This window comes from Ammodytes marinus (assembly GCF_949987685.1).
Source record: "Ammodytes marinus genome assembly, chromosome: 5".
Classification (NCBI taxonomy): domain Eukaryota; kingdom Metazoa; phylum Chordata; class Actinopteri; order Uranoscopiformes; family Ammodytidae; genus Ammodytes; species Ammodytes marinus.
The window spans coordinates 2,915,107-2,934,735 of record NC_137234.1 but is presented as its reverse complement, the minus strand read 5'-3'; the positions used below and the strand labels follow the sequence as shown (position 1 = coordinate 2,934,735).

Below are 19,629 nucleotides of genomic sequence, written 5' to 3'. Positions count from 1 at the left end.
TATATGATCGAAACTGGCATCTAAAGGGTTAATTTTTAATTGTGATTAATTAAATCATGACATAGATTGAACAACAACCCCTTCATGAAAAATATGGAAAAAAAAATGGTGAAAAAATATTGATCTTTCATCATTTTAATGCAGTTTAAAGGTCAAAATACACAAAATGTACGAAGCGGTCCCAGTGTAACTTTTTTATTCAATCTGACATTAAACAAAAAGTAATAATGCACCAAATATAATTTTCTCACCTATCATTCAGATGGGTGAGCCGGTGATACTAATAATAATCAAAGTTAAAAAAAATATTTGAATATTGAATTTATGTGTATTTTTCAAAAAAGCGGTTAGTGGTATATGATCGAAACTGGCATCTAAAGGGTTAATTTTTAATTGTGATTAATTAAATCACAACATGAATTGAATAACAACCCCTTCATGAAAAAAATGGAAAAAAAAATTGTGAAAAAATATTGATCTTTCATCATTTTAATGCAGTTTAAAGGTCAAAATACACAAAATGTACGAAGCGGTCCCAGTGTAACTTTTTTTTAACGGGGCATAAGGGTTAAAATGATGAAATAATTCAGGTTCTTGTCCTGCTGTAAACCTTGCTGTATGTACATGATGTTTATGTGCGATTCAGGGAGCACCACCTGCCCTGCCTTGCCTCCCTGACGTCCAGTCCTCTTCTCACTCCCCAGTTGAAATGTGCTTGCCTAATGCAGCTGACCCCAGAATAGCAACCTGCATGTCTTAGCTTCCCCCTTCTCCAAACTTGAGTGTCCCTCCTTCAAGCATTTCGGCTCTCACTCCCTTCCATCTCCTTATTGAGTGCCAGTGTTGGGAGGGTAGAGGGGGGGGTGAGGTATCGGAACCCTGCCCCCTTCAACGTGAAACAGAACACACCCACACGCCGACCCTTCGACCAATGGGAAAGCCCGGCGGATCGAGTGTCACTATAACAGAAGGACATAATCAGCGCGGTAAGTTTGCAGAACCTTACAGCCTTGTCTTGGCCAGCGGGGAGCTAGCTTCTGTCAACTTTTTTTCTGAGGTAAGAGAGAGTGAAGAGAGTGAGTGAGTGAGATTTTGAGTGGGTATATATCGGATTAAGGAAAGATCAAGTGCAATGCCCCCCCCTACAATCCCCCTAACACATCACCCAAACTGTGGACAGTCCATCCACACGTGTTAAAATCACTGCCACGACCAGGAGCAGTTGCTGCCTAGGGTCAAGGGGTGAAGTCCAGAGAGCGTGATGCTTGAGCTTGTGGCAGTAAAATCTATTTTGCTTTTAGTGTTTGACTGAAGTTGTGCGCCTGAGAAGCTGAGAAGTTCATACGCAGTGTGCTTTTTTTTTACATCTTCTTGTTGTATCTTTGTATCTATCTACCAAAAAATTAGCTGAGAAATTTGACTATTATTTTGTTGGTGTTTGTGACCTTGTTGAGCCTTGTAAAGCCTTTTGAAGTCTGCAGTTGAGGTTAGAATTTGAATTAGAACAAAAAAAAAAGTTGTGAAGTTCTTGTAAGACATCCGCTGTTATTCAAGAGGGCTTTTTGTTGTTGTTATTGTGCCCTTTCTGGTCCTGGTCCAGTGACAGAGAAGAAGTTCATACCTGAGGGATTTACAAAGAGCTTAAAAGCCTTTGACGCAGCTTTCCGCTTCAGGAGGCAGAAGATGATATTAATAAGTTATGTCACACCATGACAACAGCAAAAGATGAATCGTGGCGTTGTCATTTCTGATATCTGAGGTCAGGGACATCGCTATAAACTTTTTTTATGTGTTTATTTCATTTATTTTTAGATTCAAGATTGTCTTGAGGTAGTTGTACATTTCAGGTCAGTTGTTGATGTCCATTAGCGGAGCTGTAAATGGGTGTGGCATGCGTTTACATTAATGCAGAAATAACTTGAGGATAATCACTTTAACATCTTGAACAGGAGCCAAGAACCTTTCAGTCTGGACGTAAAGGGAAATATCTACATCTATTGTAAACGTTGGACTGTCATCCCCTCTTAACAAACAATAAATACATCATGGTTTAAAGTATAAACACTTTAAAAGAAAGAAAGACATTTTTGAGAATTTACAGGAGATTTAGAAGAGCAAATACAAGGAAGCTATGGACTTAGACCTTTAACCTTTGCGGATCTGTTTGAGGGTTAATTTTAATTCCTGTGTAAAGTGGCCTTCAGTCAGCAGGGAGACTCAGGGAAGATGATTGAATGAACCATGTGAGAAGAGCGAGCCACATAAGGAGATGTAGGTTTTTAAATTATGGGTTGTGTTCCAGAGCTAAGGAACCCAATCTTTTCTAGCGCCGTGGTCCCACTGAAACCGGATATGCGACTGGGAGACTCAGCAGCTGTCTGATGGAAATAGTTGTGATGTCGAGACGCCGCCATGGTAGCCTCACGCTAATGAGGCTAATGTTTAACTAATCCCACAGCCAATCACTGATAGATTCAATGGTATATTAAAGGTTGTGTATGTTTTCATCACATTGCAGAGTTTTGGTGACATACTTCATCCAATCTGGAATAATAAAACATTTTTGAATCTATATTTTGAATGATTTCACATTAGATAATAACAAAACAAAAATAATATGAGCAACAAACCCTTAAATTTAAAAAAATTACAATTTCAACACAATACACATTAGACTTTTTTGTAGGCTTAGCGAATTCTACCCCCATTATCCACCACAAAATGCAAATTCCAATAAAGATAGACTAAACAGATTTTTTCTTTAATAAAGGAAATACTCCAATTAATGTAATACTGCATCAATCTCTTACTCATTGACTGATTTGAGATGTGGTACAATTAGCTAGAAGATGTTTAAGAGAGATGAATGTAGGCCTATGTGTTTTCAAATTATAAAAATTCTCTTCAAAACTTTGATATCAAATCGATACAAATTGATGGGAGAGATTGACCTTTACCATGACTCCTGCAAGACTCTTTTTATTTTTTTGTAACTTCCCAGGGCCATATGAATCTCTTGACTCAGCAGTTGAAAATGTACCATTGGCATAAATCTATGTTTGGCTCCCTTCTCACTTACACTCAGAGACGCATATTCAGGAGCGAGGTTCAAATTTCAGCCCAAACGTCCAACGCTAATTATAAACTAAAGATGGTTGGACAGGACACATTATAGGAATATACAAGTTCCCTGCAGTGAAACAATTTACATTATAAATAACTAAAAAACCTTTTAAAATGAATCTATGAGCATATTTTTTGTGGTTTTTTTTTGTGGGATTGGTTGTGAAATATATGTGTAGGCAAACAGGTGGGTTTTTAGGTTAGGGTGGGGCGGTCAGAAGATATTTAAGACATCTGCAACTTAATCCTTCAGCTATAAATACAGTGGGACGCTCAGTCGCTCCTTGCAGACTCTGACCCTACGTTCCTCTCTTCTCTCTCTCTCTCTCCAGGTTTCAAAGTCCACTATCATCATGTCTGACACTGAGGAAGTGTAAGTCTGCTCATATATTCACATCACACATTTCACAGTTTCTGATAAGTAGTTTGACAAAATAATCTTAAAGACCTACTTCACCAGTGGGAATATGAAGGTGTATTGAAAACAGTTGTGATGTCACAACTGTGCAAAATGTAGGGTTAGACAGTGAGACCATAAAACACTCTTTCTGCCTTTTCTCAGGCTAGGATGAACCGATTTCTAAAATGTTTGCACATTTATACTACAGAGGATCTCAGAGTTCAATACACCTTGATATTCCCACTGGTGAATTAGGTCTTTAATTTATGGTCCACTATTTTGTCTATTAGAGATTTCAACTGCATATCTGCTTTTCTGTAGTGTTAAAAAGCTCCTACGTGAACCTTGAGTTAAGCTTATTATTCTGTCAAACTATCCACAATCAAGCATGAATTGTCCACGCTATAATTCTGATGATTTCTTTCCTTTCTATCTTGCAGTGATCAGGTCGAGGGTAAGTACCAACCGCCCGATATATTTCCCCCAAAAAAATTAGTTCCAAGGACAGTACATTCCGGAGTGTTCATGCTAAATCCTATCCATAGTGTCATTTCTGAAATCTTGCCTAACTGACTTTCTATCCTCCATAAAAAGAATATGAAAAAAAATCCAGGTTTGGCTTGACTCCTCCAGATTCAAGTTGTGCAAAAAAGAAGAAATGCTCTCACAGCAAAAAAATCTGCACTTGTTAATCATTTAATATCATCCCGAAGTAACATATGGTTGTAGGCCCCATTGCTGCCATCAGGACAGTGTCAAAATATGTCTGAGTACAATCTACTATTCACAAGCTGGCTTTGACCTGTTGGCAACAAGTCCTGCAGCTCTGCATGTACCATCCGCAAACCAACCATACAGTCCTCCTAAGCTGAACACCCTTTCAGAATTAAAAACAAAAGGAACAGTAACGTTTTAAAAAGTTTTAAATGGTACTTCGTAGTCCTGCCTGTAAGCTGTGATCACCGAGGGACGACTGTGTTGTGTTATGCTAGGCATGGATCCCCAGTGTACCCACATTTTGCTTTTAATAATCTTGTCAAAAATGGGTACAAACGGGATCTTTTTGATAATGTTCTTCTACTCCTTTCTTTCTCGGACGGACAAGGAGAATACGATGGTAAGATGGAGCCCCGTAGACTCCGGACGATCTCATGTCATTGATACTAATTTGTCGGTCCCTTTTTTTGAAAACGTGTTTTTTCCTAATTTCCACATGTACTTTTTGTGGCATGATAACAGTTAACACTAACTATAAAAATACACAGGTTCTAAAGAAGAAAAAAAAAAAGATTGCCTCAGGATAGAAATTGTCTATTTTTAAATTTATTTTCGACCATATATGGAGTTGTAGTGCAGGTACTTATAGCCTATAAGTTATAGGAATTGATCCAAGTTTCATTCATCATCAATCAACTTACCATCAATGACTGACCATTTTACCTTCTGTAACCGCTTGCTGTCTCACCTGCTTTAGCGCCATCCGGTGGCAGTTTTCCCCCAAAAAACTGCCCCGCATTTACCTTTCTCTCATCTCTCTTCTCTCTGTTCATCCACTCACTATATGGAAGGGTGTTAGGGCCACGAGAGACAGAATAAATTGAGAAGAGGACTTTTTTTTAATGATGCACTTTAAGAAACAGCTTCTGTCTGTATATTTCTCCTATATCGCCATCTTTAACGAGTATTTATTTTTATTTTTATCAATAATAGAATACTAACTGGTGAACCACTGGTGTGCCCCCTCCCCACCCCCCCAAAGAAATCTCAACTTCTAAAGCACTTACATCAACTAAACTTTCCTTAATCATTCTTAACAATATTCTGAAAGTTTATTACAGAGATATTTGTTCATATGTTGTTAATCAAATGTTTTATGAGATATTTTGTTCTTAAAAACATGCCGAAAATGCATTTTTAAGACCTGTAGGTAGTATTTTTTGATTTATAAAATGAAAAAAATAATGTATCCCACATCTGTTCAGTTAGAACCTTGGACTCTTAATATGTTGTAAAACTGAAATAAAGATTTTAACTCTAGCTTCATCCGACTAGAATTTTTAGGTTTTTAAAAAGAGCTGTATGATCATGCATAATCAATTAGACATTACCAATATAATTTCTGAAAAGTTTGTAATACAAAAAAGTATTGTTTCAATGGCAGTAATCAACTGGCAAAGTTTCATGATGATAGCTATAAGTTAAAAAAAAATTAGACCCTATCCACCTGGAGTGTCCAAGGTACATCACGAAACATCCGACTTTTCTCTGAAAGTGCATAAACAACCTAAAAAAAAACGTCCTTCTCTAAAATGTTTTCTCTTTCTCCCACGGCCCTACCCTTCCATAACTCACTCCCCCTTTCTCCATTCTATCTATCATGCTTCCATTAACCCTTGTCATCACCCTTCTTCCCCCCACCCCCCACCCTACCCTACCCTTTTTTTTTTTGGTGACTTTTTCGCTGGCATGTTGTTTTTAGCCGTAGCCGAGGAAGTGGTAGTTGAGGAGGTTGTAGAGGAGGTTGAAGTGGCCCCTGAGGCGGCACCAGAGGAACCAGAGGTAGAACCAGAGGTAGAACCAGAGCCAGAGCCAGAGGTAGAACCAGAACCTGAACCAGAACCAGAACCTGAACCAGAGCCAGTCGTAGAACCCGAGCCTGAGCCTGAGCCTGAGTCTGAAGGTATGTGGCATGGACGAAAAGGGGGGAAAAGGGGGGGTATTCTATCATCCTTTATAAACAAAAACAAACAACCAACCAACCAACTAGCGCGATGCAAAGGAGGGTGATGCGCTCCACTCCATTCCAAGACAGACCCCTCACTAATCCTATAATCTTCTTGATATCCTACGCATAAATATGTTTTTTTTTCTTACCAATATTCTCTGTATAAAACTGTTTTCTTACGAATGTCTGCTAATGCTACAACGACCAAACAGCGCCATCCAAAGGAGGGTGATGCGCTCTTCAACTCCCAACCTCCCAACAAGGCAGACCCACCCCACACTAATCCTTAATCATTTTGTTAAACTACGCTGAAAAATGTTTTTTCTTCTTACCAATTGTCTGCTATTGCTAATGCTATTGCTACCTGCCCTTTCACCTCTGGACAAAAGTCAAAAATATGTTTTTTTTAATGCAGCACTCCAAAAAGCCCAAAGATTGGATTTTATATCGATGTATGAACCAAATGCATAAATAGTCCTTTATCAAGCTTTTTCATAGTAAGCGTATTACTAATATTAAAAGGCTGAAACTTTTGCACTAAAGCGCATGTTTTAGGCTGATATAAAGAGCCACTCCTACGTTATTGTTAAATTTATGTTTTTGTATAAATGCATTAATGAAAAGGGGGTTCTGTCACACTATTTAGGTAAATTGGCATAAAAAACAAACACCAAAATGATCAGTCTGTATTAAGTAGATGCATTGGTCTGGTGTAATAGTTTTTAGTCCTAGTCTAAGAACAAGTTTAAATCCTTGTTGAATTCAGATTACACATACTTTTCATTCTAGGAATTATAGATTCACAATTTCTGGAGAAAAAAAACTCAAGTTGCGTTAGCTTCATGGCTAATGTAACTTGAGTGATTTAACCCTATTAAAACCTGCAAACACATTAATACATATATAGAGACTAGAGCTAGTTAATTAGCCTGCCACATAGCCTAATCTTATATATTTAACAGATTATTTGAAAGCTTAATTTGACAAATATTGGCCTCTGCTATCAGTCTAACCGTACTCATACTGCTCTACAACATATACTCTAAGTACTCGTATGTACTTGGTGTAAATGCTTTTGCTTTTTCATTAGTTTAATTTATACATATGATTATGGTTAACATCATATTTAATAGCTACTTGGCTATTTCGTCAGCTGCTTTTTTTTACGAGGAATAACCTTCACTGCTAAGCTTTAACATAGACATTTCAATACAAAGAAGAGGATTGAGATGGTGTCTGAGATTTTCATTTATTTTTGAAAGATTTATCCAAATGAAAATCACTGTCACCATCTTGTATTTTTGCTCATGTGCTGATGCGAAAGTTCTTGAAGTCTGTGTTGCATTCACGTGCCATTGAAAAAGTAAATACATTATTTTTCAAACCACACAAACATACAGTATGTACAGATTGACACCTTTTGATCAATAAACTCTAGCTTTAATTGCATTGCGATGTAAATGAATCAGTGTCACTTTTGACCTTCCGTATTTGACTTTGACATGTTTTTAAATGTCCAATGGTACGTGAATGCAAGGTGAAATGTTGATAGGATTCATTTATGTTGAAAGTTAAAACTGTGGCTTCAACTTTAAGTCTTAATGTAGAAAAATATTGTGAATTCTCAAATACTGAAGAAAAAGTTATGTTATGATACCGGGCCTGTACTTCAACTTGTTCCCACTCTTTAAGTATAATTTGTCATATTTTTAGTCAGCAGCATTGTTTCCACTTTGCATAGTTAATTTCTATAATGTTACCTATTTTCTCAGTTGAACATTTTTCTAGTTGAAAGTTGAAATACAGGAAATAACAAACGCTGTCAATTTGTGTTTATTTGAGAATTTACAGTAGGGGTGCTCCCATCGATTGACCAAAAATGTTAATAGAATTTAATTGAAATTGGCCAATCTTTTAATTAAGATTTACATTTTTTATTTTTTGAAGGCTTATGAAGAATTTAGTTGAATTCAGATTAGGACTCAAATTGAGACATTTTATTTTGTCATAGGAGACTAGTCTATGGCCAGATTGTCACTGCAGTGTATACTAATTAACTGTACCACTAGCCTTTTTGAGTCAATGTCTCAGTTGAAAGAATGGTTACCAAATTCAAAATTAATTCTATCACACAAATCACTTAGGATTTTTTCACGAGTGTAATTAGTTTAATAATGTGCAACCTCACAAGTCTATAGTCATCGTATGAGTTTAATAATATGAGTAGGACCATTATAAGAAGACACAATAGCAATAGTTACATTATTTATTTTTAGTAAGTAGCAAAGACTAAACATTAGAATTGGTTTTGTCCCCCTGAAAAATCAAGATGGGAGCATCCCTATTATACAGCTGTTGAAGCCGCAGTAGATTGACTGTCTACACTATAGTTGTGGTAGTGTCACTGTGTATAGCTGACTGGATGACCAGTTTGCTGCTCTCAGTGCGCCCGCTAACGCTCTTGTCTATTCTGCTTTTTGTTTTGGATGCTTGCTGCATGCAGAGGCCTTTGAAGAGGAAGGTATGTTCATTTTTTAAACGCAAAACACTTCTGATGACTCTAAATCTATCTATCTATCTGTCCTTCTGTTTTTTTTGGGGAGTGACCACAGCGTCTATATAGGTTTTGAAGTCTGTTTATTCTCTTGGGGAACGCCTGCTGTTCACGAAAACTGTCTGTCCAAATTTTTATATATCTGTCTGTCAAAAAAATCAAGGAGCGCTGCCCAATTGGCACTAAAGAATTTGAAAAAAAAAAAAATCTGAATTCTGAAATTTTTTTTGGAAACTAGTTTTGAAAAAAATTATAAAATACTATTATAGAAAAAGGGTGAAAGAATATGAAATGCTAACACGTGCTATAATGCGCAGCGACCCCACCGTTACTCTCTTGCTATGCCACTTGTCACCTTTTTGCATGGCATGGAGCCGCCAGAATCTTGTGGGTCAACCAAAATAAATTGCTTTTGGGGGGAGGGAAGGAGGGAGGGATTGGGGATGACTTGGTCTTCTTGCGTGTTGGAAAACAATTATTTTGGGGTCAAGCCAAAATATAACATGACACACTTTGTAGGTAAAAATCACAACTTTTTAGAGTCTAGATTAGTCTAGCAAAAAAATACTGAGGCTTTTATCAGAAATGTGTGTACAATGTATACAGATAACAGCACATTAACAATTCAAACAAAAAGTACATTCACCAAACTTCATAAAAAAACAGTTTGGTTCTGTTTTTTTAAGATGTGAAGTTTTCATTCATTAACACTATAGCTACATATTAAAAAATCATTGATTTACTACATACTACTTCATCATACTTCATCTAATGTGTCCTACTGAGTCCATTTAGAGCCTTTTTTAGTCCATGTAATTGCCTGAGAGAAATGAATTAATCTGCTTTGTATTCTAACCCGATGACATGTACTTGTCCCCTCTTCACTCCCTAACTCGCAGAGGAGAAGCCAAAGTTCAAGTGAGTTTCATTCTCGTTAAAATCGTAATGTGACTTCAAAATGATTTCCATCGGAGCTGTTTTGTCTGAAGCAAGATTGTAGCAGTTAATGATGTAATAAAGGCCAAAAAACTTGATAAATATAATTTCCATTCTTAAAGGTGCTACGAGGAACTTTAAAATATTTCTGAAACTGTCAGTTAATAATTATGTAGTAACATGCCAATTTTATGAACCTATAACATAATAACTGTTTCGCTCATAATGTACAGTAGACGTGTTTGTTAGGGCAGGTCTTAGTAAGGAAATATGATTATATAAACCAGATTTTAAATAAAGTGATTAATTTGTATGACTACTCAAAGTAGCTACGAGGAATACAGTATACAGTTATTGTTGATTCTAGCGCCCCTTACGAAAAAGGTTTAAGAATATTATTACTTAATCAGCTCCAGTTATAATGTGTTTTAAAGTTTCTTTTTATTTAAATCAGGCAGTAAAGTAGGCTAATAACATTATAGGTACACTATTGGTTCAGAAATTGAATTACGATATTGGCAAGTTACTACATTATCAGCTTTTATCACATTAAAAAACGAAATTTTCAAATTATTAAATGTTTTGCCCGTCACTACATAAACAAACGTTATTACATTATTGGCTGCTACAAAGATTCAACAAATAGATAAAACAACGGCATAATAATCAGGGCGAGTGCACTGAAGACCAAAACGCTTTCTCCTCTAGGGCCCCAAAGATCCCTGATGGTGAAAAAGTGGACTTTGATGTAAGTAGCGTCGTTGTGAAAGTATTTCTGTAAACGTCAAATGAGTGTGTGTCTGTCTGTGTCTGTTATTATTATTATTATTTTGAATCAGTCCCACTCCACTTGTTTTAATTAGGCTATTGTTCTGCTTCATTCAATTGATCTGAATGTTTTAATTGTTTTTGTCTCTTTGTCAGCTTGTTGTGTATTCTCATTGTATATTGTGTATTTGTAATTAACTCGAAGTCATTGTAAAAGAGGGTCCTCCACTCCTCAATTGATCTTTCGAGGTTAAATAAAGGAAAATAAATGAATGAATGTTTAGCTAAGACTTGTGTATTTTTCTCTACCGGTGCCTGTGTAGGACATTCAGAAGAAACGTCAGAACAAGGATCTGGTTGAGCTGCAGGGCCTGATCGATGCTCACTTTGAGTGCAGGAAGAAGGAGGAGGAGGAGCTGATCGCACTTAAGGACAGGATTGTGAGTGTTGTGCAAATACGAAAAAAGACCTACAATTTGATTCTCATTCGAACCAGACTTTAAAGAGGACCTATTATGCAATTTCTCAGTCTAACTTTGGTACTGCAGTTTAGCCTCTCAAAACGCAAAAACGGTCTGTTAAGAGCCTAAATGTAACTGCCATCTGCACTCTGTTTGAACCTGGCCAATGAGAGGAGGCAGGTAACTGAGCGACTGTGGCTCAGTTGGTAGAGCGGGTTGGCTGATGATCAAAGGGTTGGAGGTTCGATCCCCGCCCTGCCACCTGTGTCATAGTTGTTGTGTCCTTGGGCAAGACACTTCACCCACCTTGCCTCGTGTGAATGTCGATAGTTAGCCTGCTATCGGTGTATGAATGTGTGTGTGAATGGTAACGTGTAAATGGGAACTGGTCTCCCTTGCAAAAGAGTCTTCGGACTCAATGGGATTTACCTGTATAAATAAAGGTTAAAAAAAAAAAAAAAAAAAAAAACCTTAAAGTTGATCCTCATTCGAACAATCTTAAAGACTTTAAGACGTGTATTTGTCATATAAAGTAGCAGTCAATGGAAATGAACAGGTTTCCAAAGACTTCAAATTACATTGTTTAAACTAAAGGCAAATGTTAAACAGAAAATAAAAATTTGCCAACGAGGTGTCATGTAGGTCCCTTCAGTACTGTAATATAGTCAAGGAAAGGCTGACCTATCTGGTTAAATTTGAGATTATCTAGACCCAAACTTCAAGACTTTAAGACGTTTATTCGTCTTATCCAAAACAATCACAGCAGCAGTCATTGGCAGTGAATTACATTTCTTTAAGACTACAGGCAAATGTTAAACAGAAAATAAAAATTTGTCAATGAGGTGTCATGTAGGTCCTTTCAGTACTGTTATTTAGTCAAGGAAAGGCAGCCATATTTGTAGTCTTTATACTAATCAGTGTATTTCCCATCACCGTCCTGCAGGAGAAGCGTCGTGCTGAGAGAGCCGAGCAGCAGAGAATCCGTTCTGAGAAGGACAAGGAGCGCCAGGCCAGACGTGAGGTTCGTGGTCGACTTTTTAATTATCTTAATTATCTCAATTATTATCATTAGTAATTATCTTTTACTTTTAATTGTCTTTCCCCTTTAACTTGCTCCACTATAATGGACATAAAACTTTTGCAATTATACTAGTAACCTTCAATGTACATAGAATCTTTTTTTATATATGTATATATTGTAGCACTGTCACCTGTATGTGTATAGGTCTTTTCGATATTATATTTGTAAACTAGTTTTACTTAAAGTGAAATTTTTTAACCTTTTTAAAATATGTGAAACATGTCCAAAATAAATGAAAAAAATAAAATAAAATTCTGGTGTTGTGAATAACTTCAACGTGTGTGTTCTTTAAAGGCCCTGGCAACCCAAATTCACTAAATCCTTGTAACTATGTTATTTTGGGGGTGAACTGAATGCTTATATGTAAATGAAAGGAGTTAGGAATATATGTCTACCCCCTGCAAAAAATACTGTCATGTCAGTTGGTCGACCATTTGAAAATTTCTGATTCGAATGTTGCATTATATCTTGTTTTCACACATCATACGATTGATCTCCGTTATATACTACATTGGACAACCCGTTTCTAAGTTTGAACGTTGCGTTATATATATTTTTTTCTTGTGGGTAAAGATAGTGAATGTGTGATGCATGGATGTCTCACTCGGATTGTTTTTGTGTGACTACAACAGGAGGAGAGGCGGATCAGGGAGGAGAAGGATGCTGCTAAGAGGTCGGAGGAAGATGCAAAGAAGAAGTCAGCTCTGTCTAGCATGGGCTCCAACTACAGCAGCCACTTGCAGAGAGTGAGTACACGCTGGATGGATGGATGGATGGATGGATGGATGGATGGATGGATGGATGGATGGATGGATGGATGGATGGATGGATGGATGGATGGATGGATAGATAGATAGATAGATAGATAGATAGATAGATAGATAGATAGATAGATAGATAGATAGATAGATAGATAGATAGATAGATAGATAGATAGATCAAACTATAAAGTACAAATAAAATAAAATATTTAATTAAAGAGAGTGAGTGCACGCTAGATAGATAGATAGATAGATAGATAGATAGATAGATACTTTATCGAACTGTAAAGTACAATGACAATAAAATATCCAAGTAAAGAGAGTGAGTGCAGAACAACACTGTTAAGAGTAGTCTGTATATGTTCTCTCATAACACTATTTTTCAGAGATCAATATCTTACGTTTTCTTTCAATGTGTTGATAGATAATCATACCGTTGTTTTTACTAGTCAACACATTATTTAAAATTTCTAAAAAAGGACAATATAGATAGCTTAAATTGAGAAGAATTGAAGGTGCTATGTTGTTTTCATGCAGCAGTATAGTAGTAGTATTTGACTCTTTGTGTGTGTGTGTTTTTGCAAACAGGCCGATCAGAAGAGAGGAGGCAAGAAAGAGACTGAGAGAGAGAAGAAGAAGAAGATCTTGGCCGCCAGACGCAAGCAGCTGAACATCGACCATCTGAACGAAGACAAGCTGAAGTATGACATCACTACACATTACAACACACACACACACACACACACACACACACACACACACACACACACACACACACACACACGCACACACACACACACAGGCACATGCACACGCTGAGCTGGAATCTCGGACGGATGTAGTAGACTTCCGGGTCTTTCTAACCATACTAAATCAAACCACAAGAATTGGGACATCCTAAATATTTTTTCTACCATACTAAATAGTAGATAGTATGGGGATTGGAACGCAGCTTATTACTGTATATAATGGTCCTTGTGAATAATCTATTCTGATTGGCTGGAGTCCATTCCATAGGTGTCCATTGACTTTTGATTTATGGACACCTAGATGGAACTGTTAAAAATTCTGTCCACTTTAATGCGTCGCCGCTGATTAAACAGTGTTGATAAGTGATTCATAAAGCCTAAAATATCCTGCCGTGCAATAGCCTCTGGACACCACAGGATGGCGCTCGCAACACAAGAGCTGTAGTAACGATAGTAGTAAAATAAAGAGGCTAAACTAAATGTCCTCTGACTGGACATTACAACACTATTATACCATATACGCTTTACGGTTATGATTTGATTTTGCATAATCATTTCCTAAAATTAAGCTTCAGTTGAATATCCATGGTGTTAATGGTGTAGTCAGCGTTGGTGTTATTTCCCAGACTAGGCTCTGTAAACTAGAATGCTCCTTGAGGCGTTGCAGCCCAACTGTAGTGTTGAATCTGTGTCATAAGGAGCAGAGAGAGACAGGTGGTGGTCTGCACTGAGACTCTCTCACACACTGAGGGCTCGGCGTGAAACTACACACCGACAGACAGACACACACACACACACACACACACACACACACACACACACACACACACACACACACACACACAAACACACAGTTGACTGTAGCCGTGAAGTTGTAAATCACCCACTGAAAATTCTGAATAACACTGTAAAACACAACTGGCATAATTGGCACAATTTTGTGAAATTATGTGATTTGAAAAAAATTAATTGGATAATATTGCGAAATCGAGACACCTAACTTTTATATCATATATTTATTTTTACTTATTTTTTTACCAGGTTTACAGAGGCTTTACAATTTAAATATTTTTAATAATAATACAAATTAATTAATTAAAATGTTTATTTTCTTCCAGGGATAAGATCAATGAGCTGCACGAATGGATGAAGACGCTGGAGTCCGAGAAGTTCGACCACATGGAGAGACTGAAGAGACAGAAATACGAGGTTCGTTTATCAACATTAAACATTTCGTTTTACTGTTTGTTTGATTAGAGTTTCGCAACTTTAAGAATTCAGTTTAAGATAATATGTATATATTTCTTTGGTAAAAATCTAATTGGTTTGAAATGTATCTCACATTATAAATGATGAGAAGTTTTAGATATTTCACAACTTTTTGGTGTTGCTAAGAAACATTTAAATAATCTATAAGTTTTTTTTCACATTGTATTTTTTAAAGTGTATTTTATTTTGAAGTTATACTTGGACTGACACTAATATAACATTTTGCAACTCTGGCTTCTTTTACTGAAATTTAGAAAAATCATCTTTATAAAAAATTATTGTTTTATTATTGTTATTATTATTATTCATTGGTTAAATTCACAGAACAAATAACACATTTATCCACAGTTTTGTCCACAGTATCTTGACTGACATATGTAAAGCTTGTTGTCAAAATCACTTTTTGTCAAAATCAGAGAAGGGGGCCCACCGCAGCTAGCAACATGCCCGTTCACAGAGCATAGGCTGTGTATTAATACTGATTTTTTTTCCAGCGCACACACAGGTAGCTGATCGAGAGGAGATATTCACTGATTTTGACAAAGTGATTTTGACCAACAAGCGTTCTCCAGAATCACTGACTACATACACCTTATAACGTAGATTCTGTAAACTGTACAAGCTACAATGTGATGTTAATGACGATTCCCCTCTTTAGGTTACTACCCTGCGTAAGAGAGTTGAGGAGCTCAGTAAATTGTAAGTAGCGTTGACATGAGCAGGGCTTGGTTGTTCTGCTGGCTTCAGGCTTTAGCTGCATGTTAGCATGAAGGGACACAACAGTGCCATCCACTGGACAAAGGAGGGAATGACACCGTGGCCACAAATAAGAAAAATAAGAAAAAAGATTGAATTGAAGAGTTTGTTTACAAAAAAAAAGTTTTTATGGAATATTTAATATTAAATCACACGCACACACGCACACACACATTCACTACGTTCAGGATTGAAGCAATTTAAATTGAATTAATTAAAAAGACTAAATTATTAAAATACTTCTTTACACTTTTCACTTGACATTTTATAGGATAGTAGTTACTAAAATTATTATTATTTTCATTGTGAATATAGTAGTTGCTGCATAACTATGTAGTAGTTACTGAAGACAAAAAAAGAAAAATTTACAAAAAAAAATAATAATAACAAAAGAAAAATGTAGTTCATTCTATCCTCTTCAAATAGACATATAGTTTATGCTTTTTTTCAAACTCTTCAGTTCATAAATTGATAAATTACTTTAAAGTGGCGGTTACATGTAAGTGAATGGTCTGGCTGTCAGGTACAAACAGGTAAGTTTTACCTGAGCTGAGGCCGGATTTCTCTAAAAACAGATTTTCTTATCATGGGAAACCACAACAGGCGACATTTATCAGATTAATATTTTGTTTATTTATCTAGAGACCAATAAATGTCCAAAAAAAATTAAAAAATATCTATCTTCAATGACATTATTTTTTATCCAAATGTATTATTTTATTTTCCAATTGTCTTTGTCTTGCAATATTTAATGTGTAACTCAAATATTAATTTTAAATATATAGAATAATTTATTTGATTAAAAAATATAAACTCTTGATCGATAATTTTAGTATCAAAAATATAAATTAATTACAAAAAAATTATTTTAAACAAAATATTATTTAAAATTATATCATTATTAGTATTACATACTGTATGTTTGGACATTGCTTGAGATCCTCATTCATAATTTGACTCCAAACATTTTCTTGGTCTTGAGTTCAAATTTAGATTAAAAAAATTAATCCTGGACGAGCCCCCAAATATGCCATAATCTGATAAAATGCATGAGCCTGTTGTGGTTACCCATGATGCATCAGAATGTAGTTTTTTCAGCCCATGGAGCCGGTTCGGGATCGCAAAGGGACTTCCTAACTTTGTCCTCAAAGGTAAACTGTGTTAAAGCGACTGCTGTGTCGTTTTTGCAGGTGCTTATGTTCAGGAAACGCATTGATGAGTTGCAGAAGAAGTGAGTTATGTTGTTGTTGTTTTGGTGTATGTGTGGACCCCCCCACCCCCCGCCCCCCGCCCCCACCCCCTGTAAACAAAAAACTAAACATAACCAAGACAGAGACATAATTAATGTACATAATAAATAGCATAAAAGCCAAAAATCTCTATTGCTAACTTACTTTAAGTGTATTTATCCTCCTATAATGACCAATAGTTGACCCCATACTTACTCCTTTCTTTGTTGCTTTTCTCGTGTCCCAAAAACGTTGTGTTCCCATTTTAACAGAAATATATTACATTTCATTATAAATGTTAATATAAACTGGTTTCACCCAGTGTTCAATATAACCTTATAACCTTAACATTTTCTACAGTTAGTGATAATGTATAATAGCATGAAAATAAAAATAAATATGATTTATATAGATCAATTTTTAGATCATTTTACGTTTTGTATTTGATCTGTTTTAAGTGGCCGCCATTGTCAATAAGAACTTGCCCTGAGGAAATAAAGGCCAAATTAAAAAAAATAAGATATCATGTTTAAAAGTCCAGTTATGATCCGAAAAGGTGTATGAAAGTTGTGGTCTGTCTGTTCATGTTTTACGTCTTGTATGTGTGAGAGTCAATACATCTATAACAGTAAAATGCGTTCACACAAGGTAAGTGTCTGTTGGCCTCAGTAATGATCCAGTCTTTGCAGGTGAGTGATGCACGAGTTTGTGACTGCAGCATGTCAACGCCTGAAGCCTAAACATGTATTCTATCTTGTATTTTGTGATCTAGTTTTTCTCTGATTTTCATTTCATTTCATTTCATTTATTAAGGCTCACGGCCATAGCACATGGCATGGAGCACACAGTTCAAATTAAATCATTACAAAACAAAGCAATGGTGTACGGCAAGAAAACAAAAAACAAAAACATTACTTAAACAATGGCAATACATGTCTCAGAAAGGCGCCTGTTTTAACAATAACCCCTGGTTTTTTTGAACTCAAAAGCAAAATCAATTTTATCTTAGATGGGTAATACACATAATATTTTGGCAGGTATTTTTCTCTAAAGTACACTACATTTACATTTGTACACTCAAAAAGAACATTCTATCAGCCAAACAAGCTTGTAAACTTAATTTTGTTACATTTGTTTAAGTAAATGTTGGTCACTTGCTCTTTTAAACAATTGCTGCAGGAACATCTTAAGCTGTATAAGCCTATACCTACATTAGCATCAACTTTACAGAAATTATGTTTAGAAGAGGCAGGCTATGCTCTGGTTCTTATGACACAACAAGTATTTTGAACCAATCAAGGCAGTTCTCTAACCAAACATTCTATAACAACAATAAGTGTTGCCATGGAGACTGTTTGTTTACGGCATTAATGTCAAATGGTCTCTAGACAGTAGAAAAAAAAATTAACTAAGTTTTATAATATTTACGAACATTCATTTTCAATTAGATTTTTGTAAAAGTTTATTGAGACACCCAACTTCCATATCATATATTTAAATTTTTACTTTTTCCAACTAGTTTTCCAGATGCTTTAAAACATGTATAAAAAAACATCTATAAAGTACATTTCTGACGTGTTTTTCTTTGTGTTCCGTTTCCGTATTACAGCAGCAAGAAGGGAGCTGCCGCCCGCCGCAGAAAGTAAACCTCTTTCTCCTCTCAACGGCTTCGGAAACCAAACGGCGACCGTCTCGGACACACGGCTAACGAAACAACGCACGCTAACAAGGCTGTGGTCGTAGCTCAGAATGAACAGAAGAAAAAAGCCCTCAATGCTAAAAAATGGGGTTAACTTTTTACTGTTTTTTTCAACCAACAATTGCAACCGTGGGTCGGGGATATAAACGGAATTTCGATTCTCATGTATGTCTTCTTTGCATGTATAAGAATTGTCAATAAAGTTTTTGACTTGACTTGAACTACGCCCTGAAACACACACGCAACCAACCCTGGAGTCTTTAGCAGCTGTTAACTTAGAAAATAAAAAGTACAAAAGCTTGTCTGTCATCACGCTTCCTCGCCCTCCACTGTTTGGTTCTCAGTATTTTTGTAAATAAAGTGTGACTCCTCAAGCCATGTCTGTAGTAGTCTGTTGTTTGTGACTCCTCGAGGCATGTCTGTAGCTGTGTGTTGTTGTCATTCGAGAATAAAAAATCAATAAAGATCAGTGAATTTTTTTTTTTAGATGTGAAATTTTAAAAGTTTGACAAACTGAGTTGAATTGGACTTTAAGTGATGTAGGCCCAGGCTCTGCAAATGTCACCACTTGGAGAATTAATCCACAAAGTCTCCAAATGTCTTTATTTATCTTATCTAACAAACAAAATGGTAACTAATGATTTGATGCAGGGAATGAATTGGGATACAAATAATGTTAAAGAAAAAGAAAAGTTAGAAAAAGTTGGAAAATAATTTGCAAGGCTTTGTTTTTCAGAAACGTACTCCAGGGCCAAAAACACTTCTCCTGTGTGTTTGGCGTTAGAAAATGGAAAAAAAATAAACATTATAACCTATCTAGAAAAAATCGAAAAGAAAATCCATACGTTCCTTCCCTTATACATAGATTGAGGCCTTTTACAAAGAGATTACACCACACACACACACACACACACACTGAACCTGAACACAGCACAGTGACATCATGTAAGCCTTTTTTAGAACTCACATCACAGCAGAGTTTGCAATTGTCTAAATCTTCCGACTTTATTCCATGTCCCTAAAGCGACTTGACAGATGAAATGAGGAATCAGAATGGGTATGACTCTTTAAGAAGGTGAGGAGGTTAGGGGTGGGAGACAGCTAAACCCACTCTGATT

General features: G+C 36.1%; 2 protein-coding genes across 4 annotated transcripts in view; one reads left to right on the top strand and one right to left on the bottom strand.

Moving 5' to 3' along the window:
• The window catches only part of LOC307250690 (protein NLRC3-like), a 439,475-nt gene that overhangs the window by 171,334 nt on the left and 248,512 nt on the right, over window positions 1–19,629 (bottom strand). The window lies entirely within an intron of this gene.
• On the top strand, window positions 980–18,889 carry tnnt3a (troponin T type 3a (skeletal, fast)). 3 transcript variants are annotated; one of them, XM_080027431.1, is made up of 14 exons: window positions 980–1,057; window positions 3,456–3,496; window positions 3,964–3,977; window positions 6,003–6,203; window positions 8,752–8,769; window positions 9,702–9,720; window positions 10,447–10,486; window positions 10,830–10,946; window positions 11,911–11,988; window positions 12,681–12,794; window positions 13,398–13,510; window positions 14,677–14,767; window positions 15,486–15,526; window positions 18,422–18,889. In XM_080027431.1, exons 2-14 carry the CDS (start codon window positions 3,477–3,479, stop codon window positions 18,456–18,458), a joined length of 903 nt encoding a protein of 300 aa, XP_079883557.1. In that variant the 5' UTR covers window positions 980–1,057; window positions 3,456–3,476; the 3' UTR covers window positions 18,459–18,889. The 3 variants fall into 3 exon arrangements, with proteins under 3 accessions (XP_079883557.1, XP_079883558.1, XP_079883559.1); XM_080027432.1 differs by lacking the exon at window positions 8,752–8,769; XM_080027433.1 differs by lacking the exons at window positions 6,003–6,203; window positions 8,752–8,769.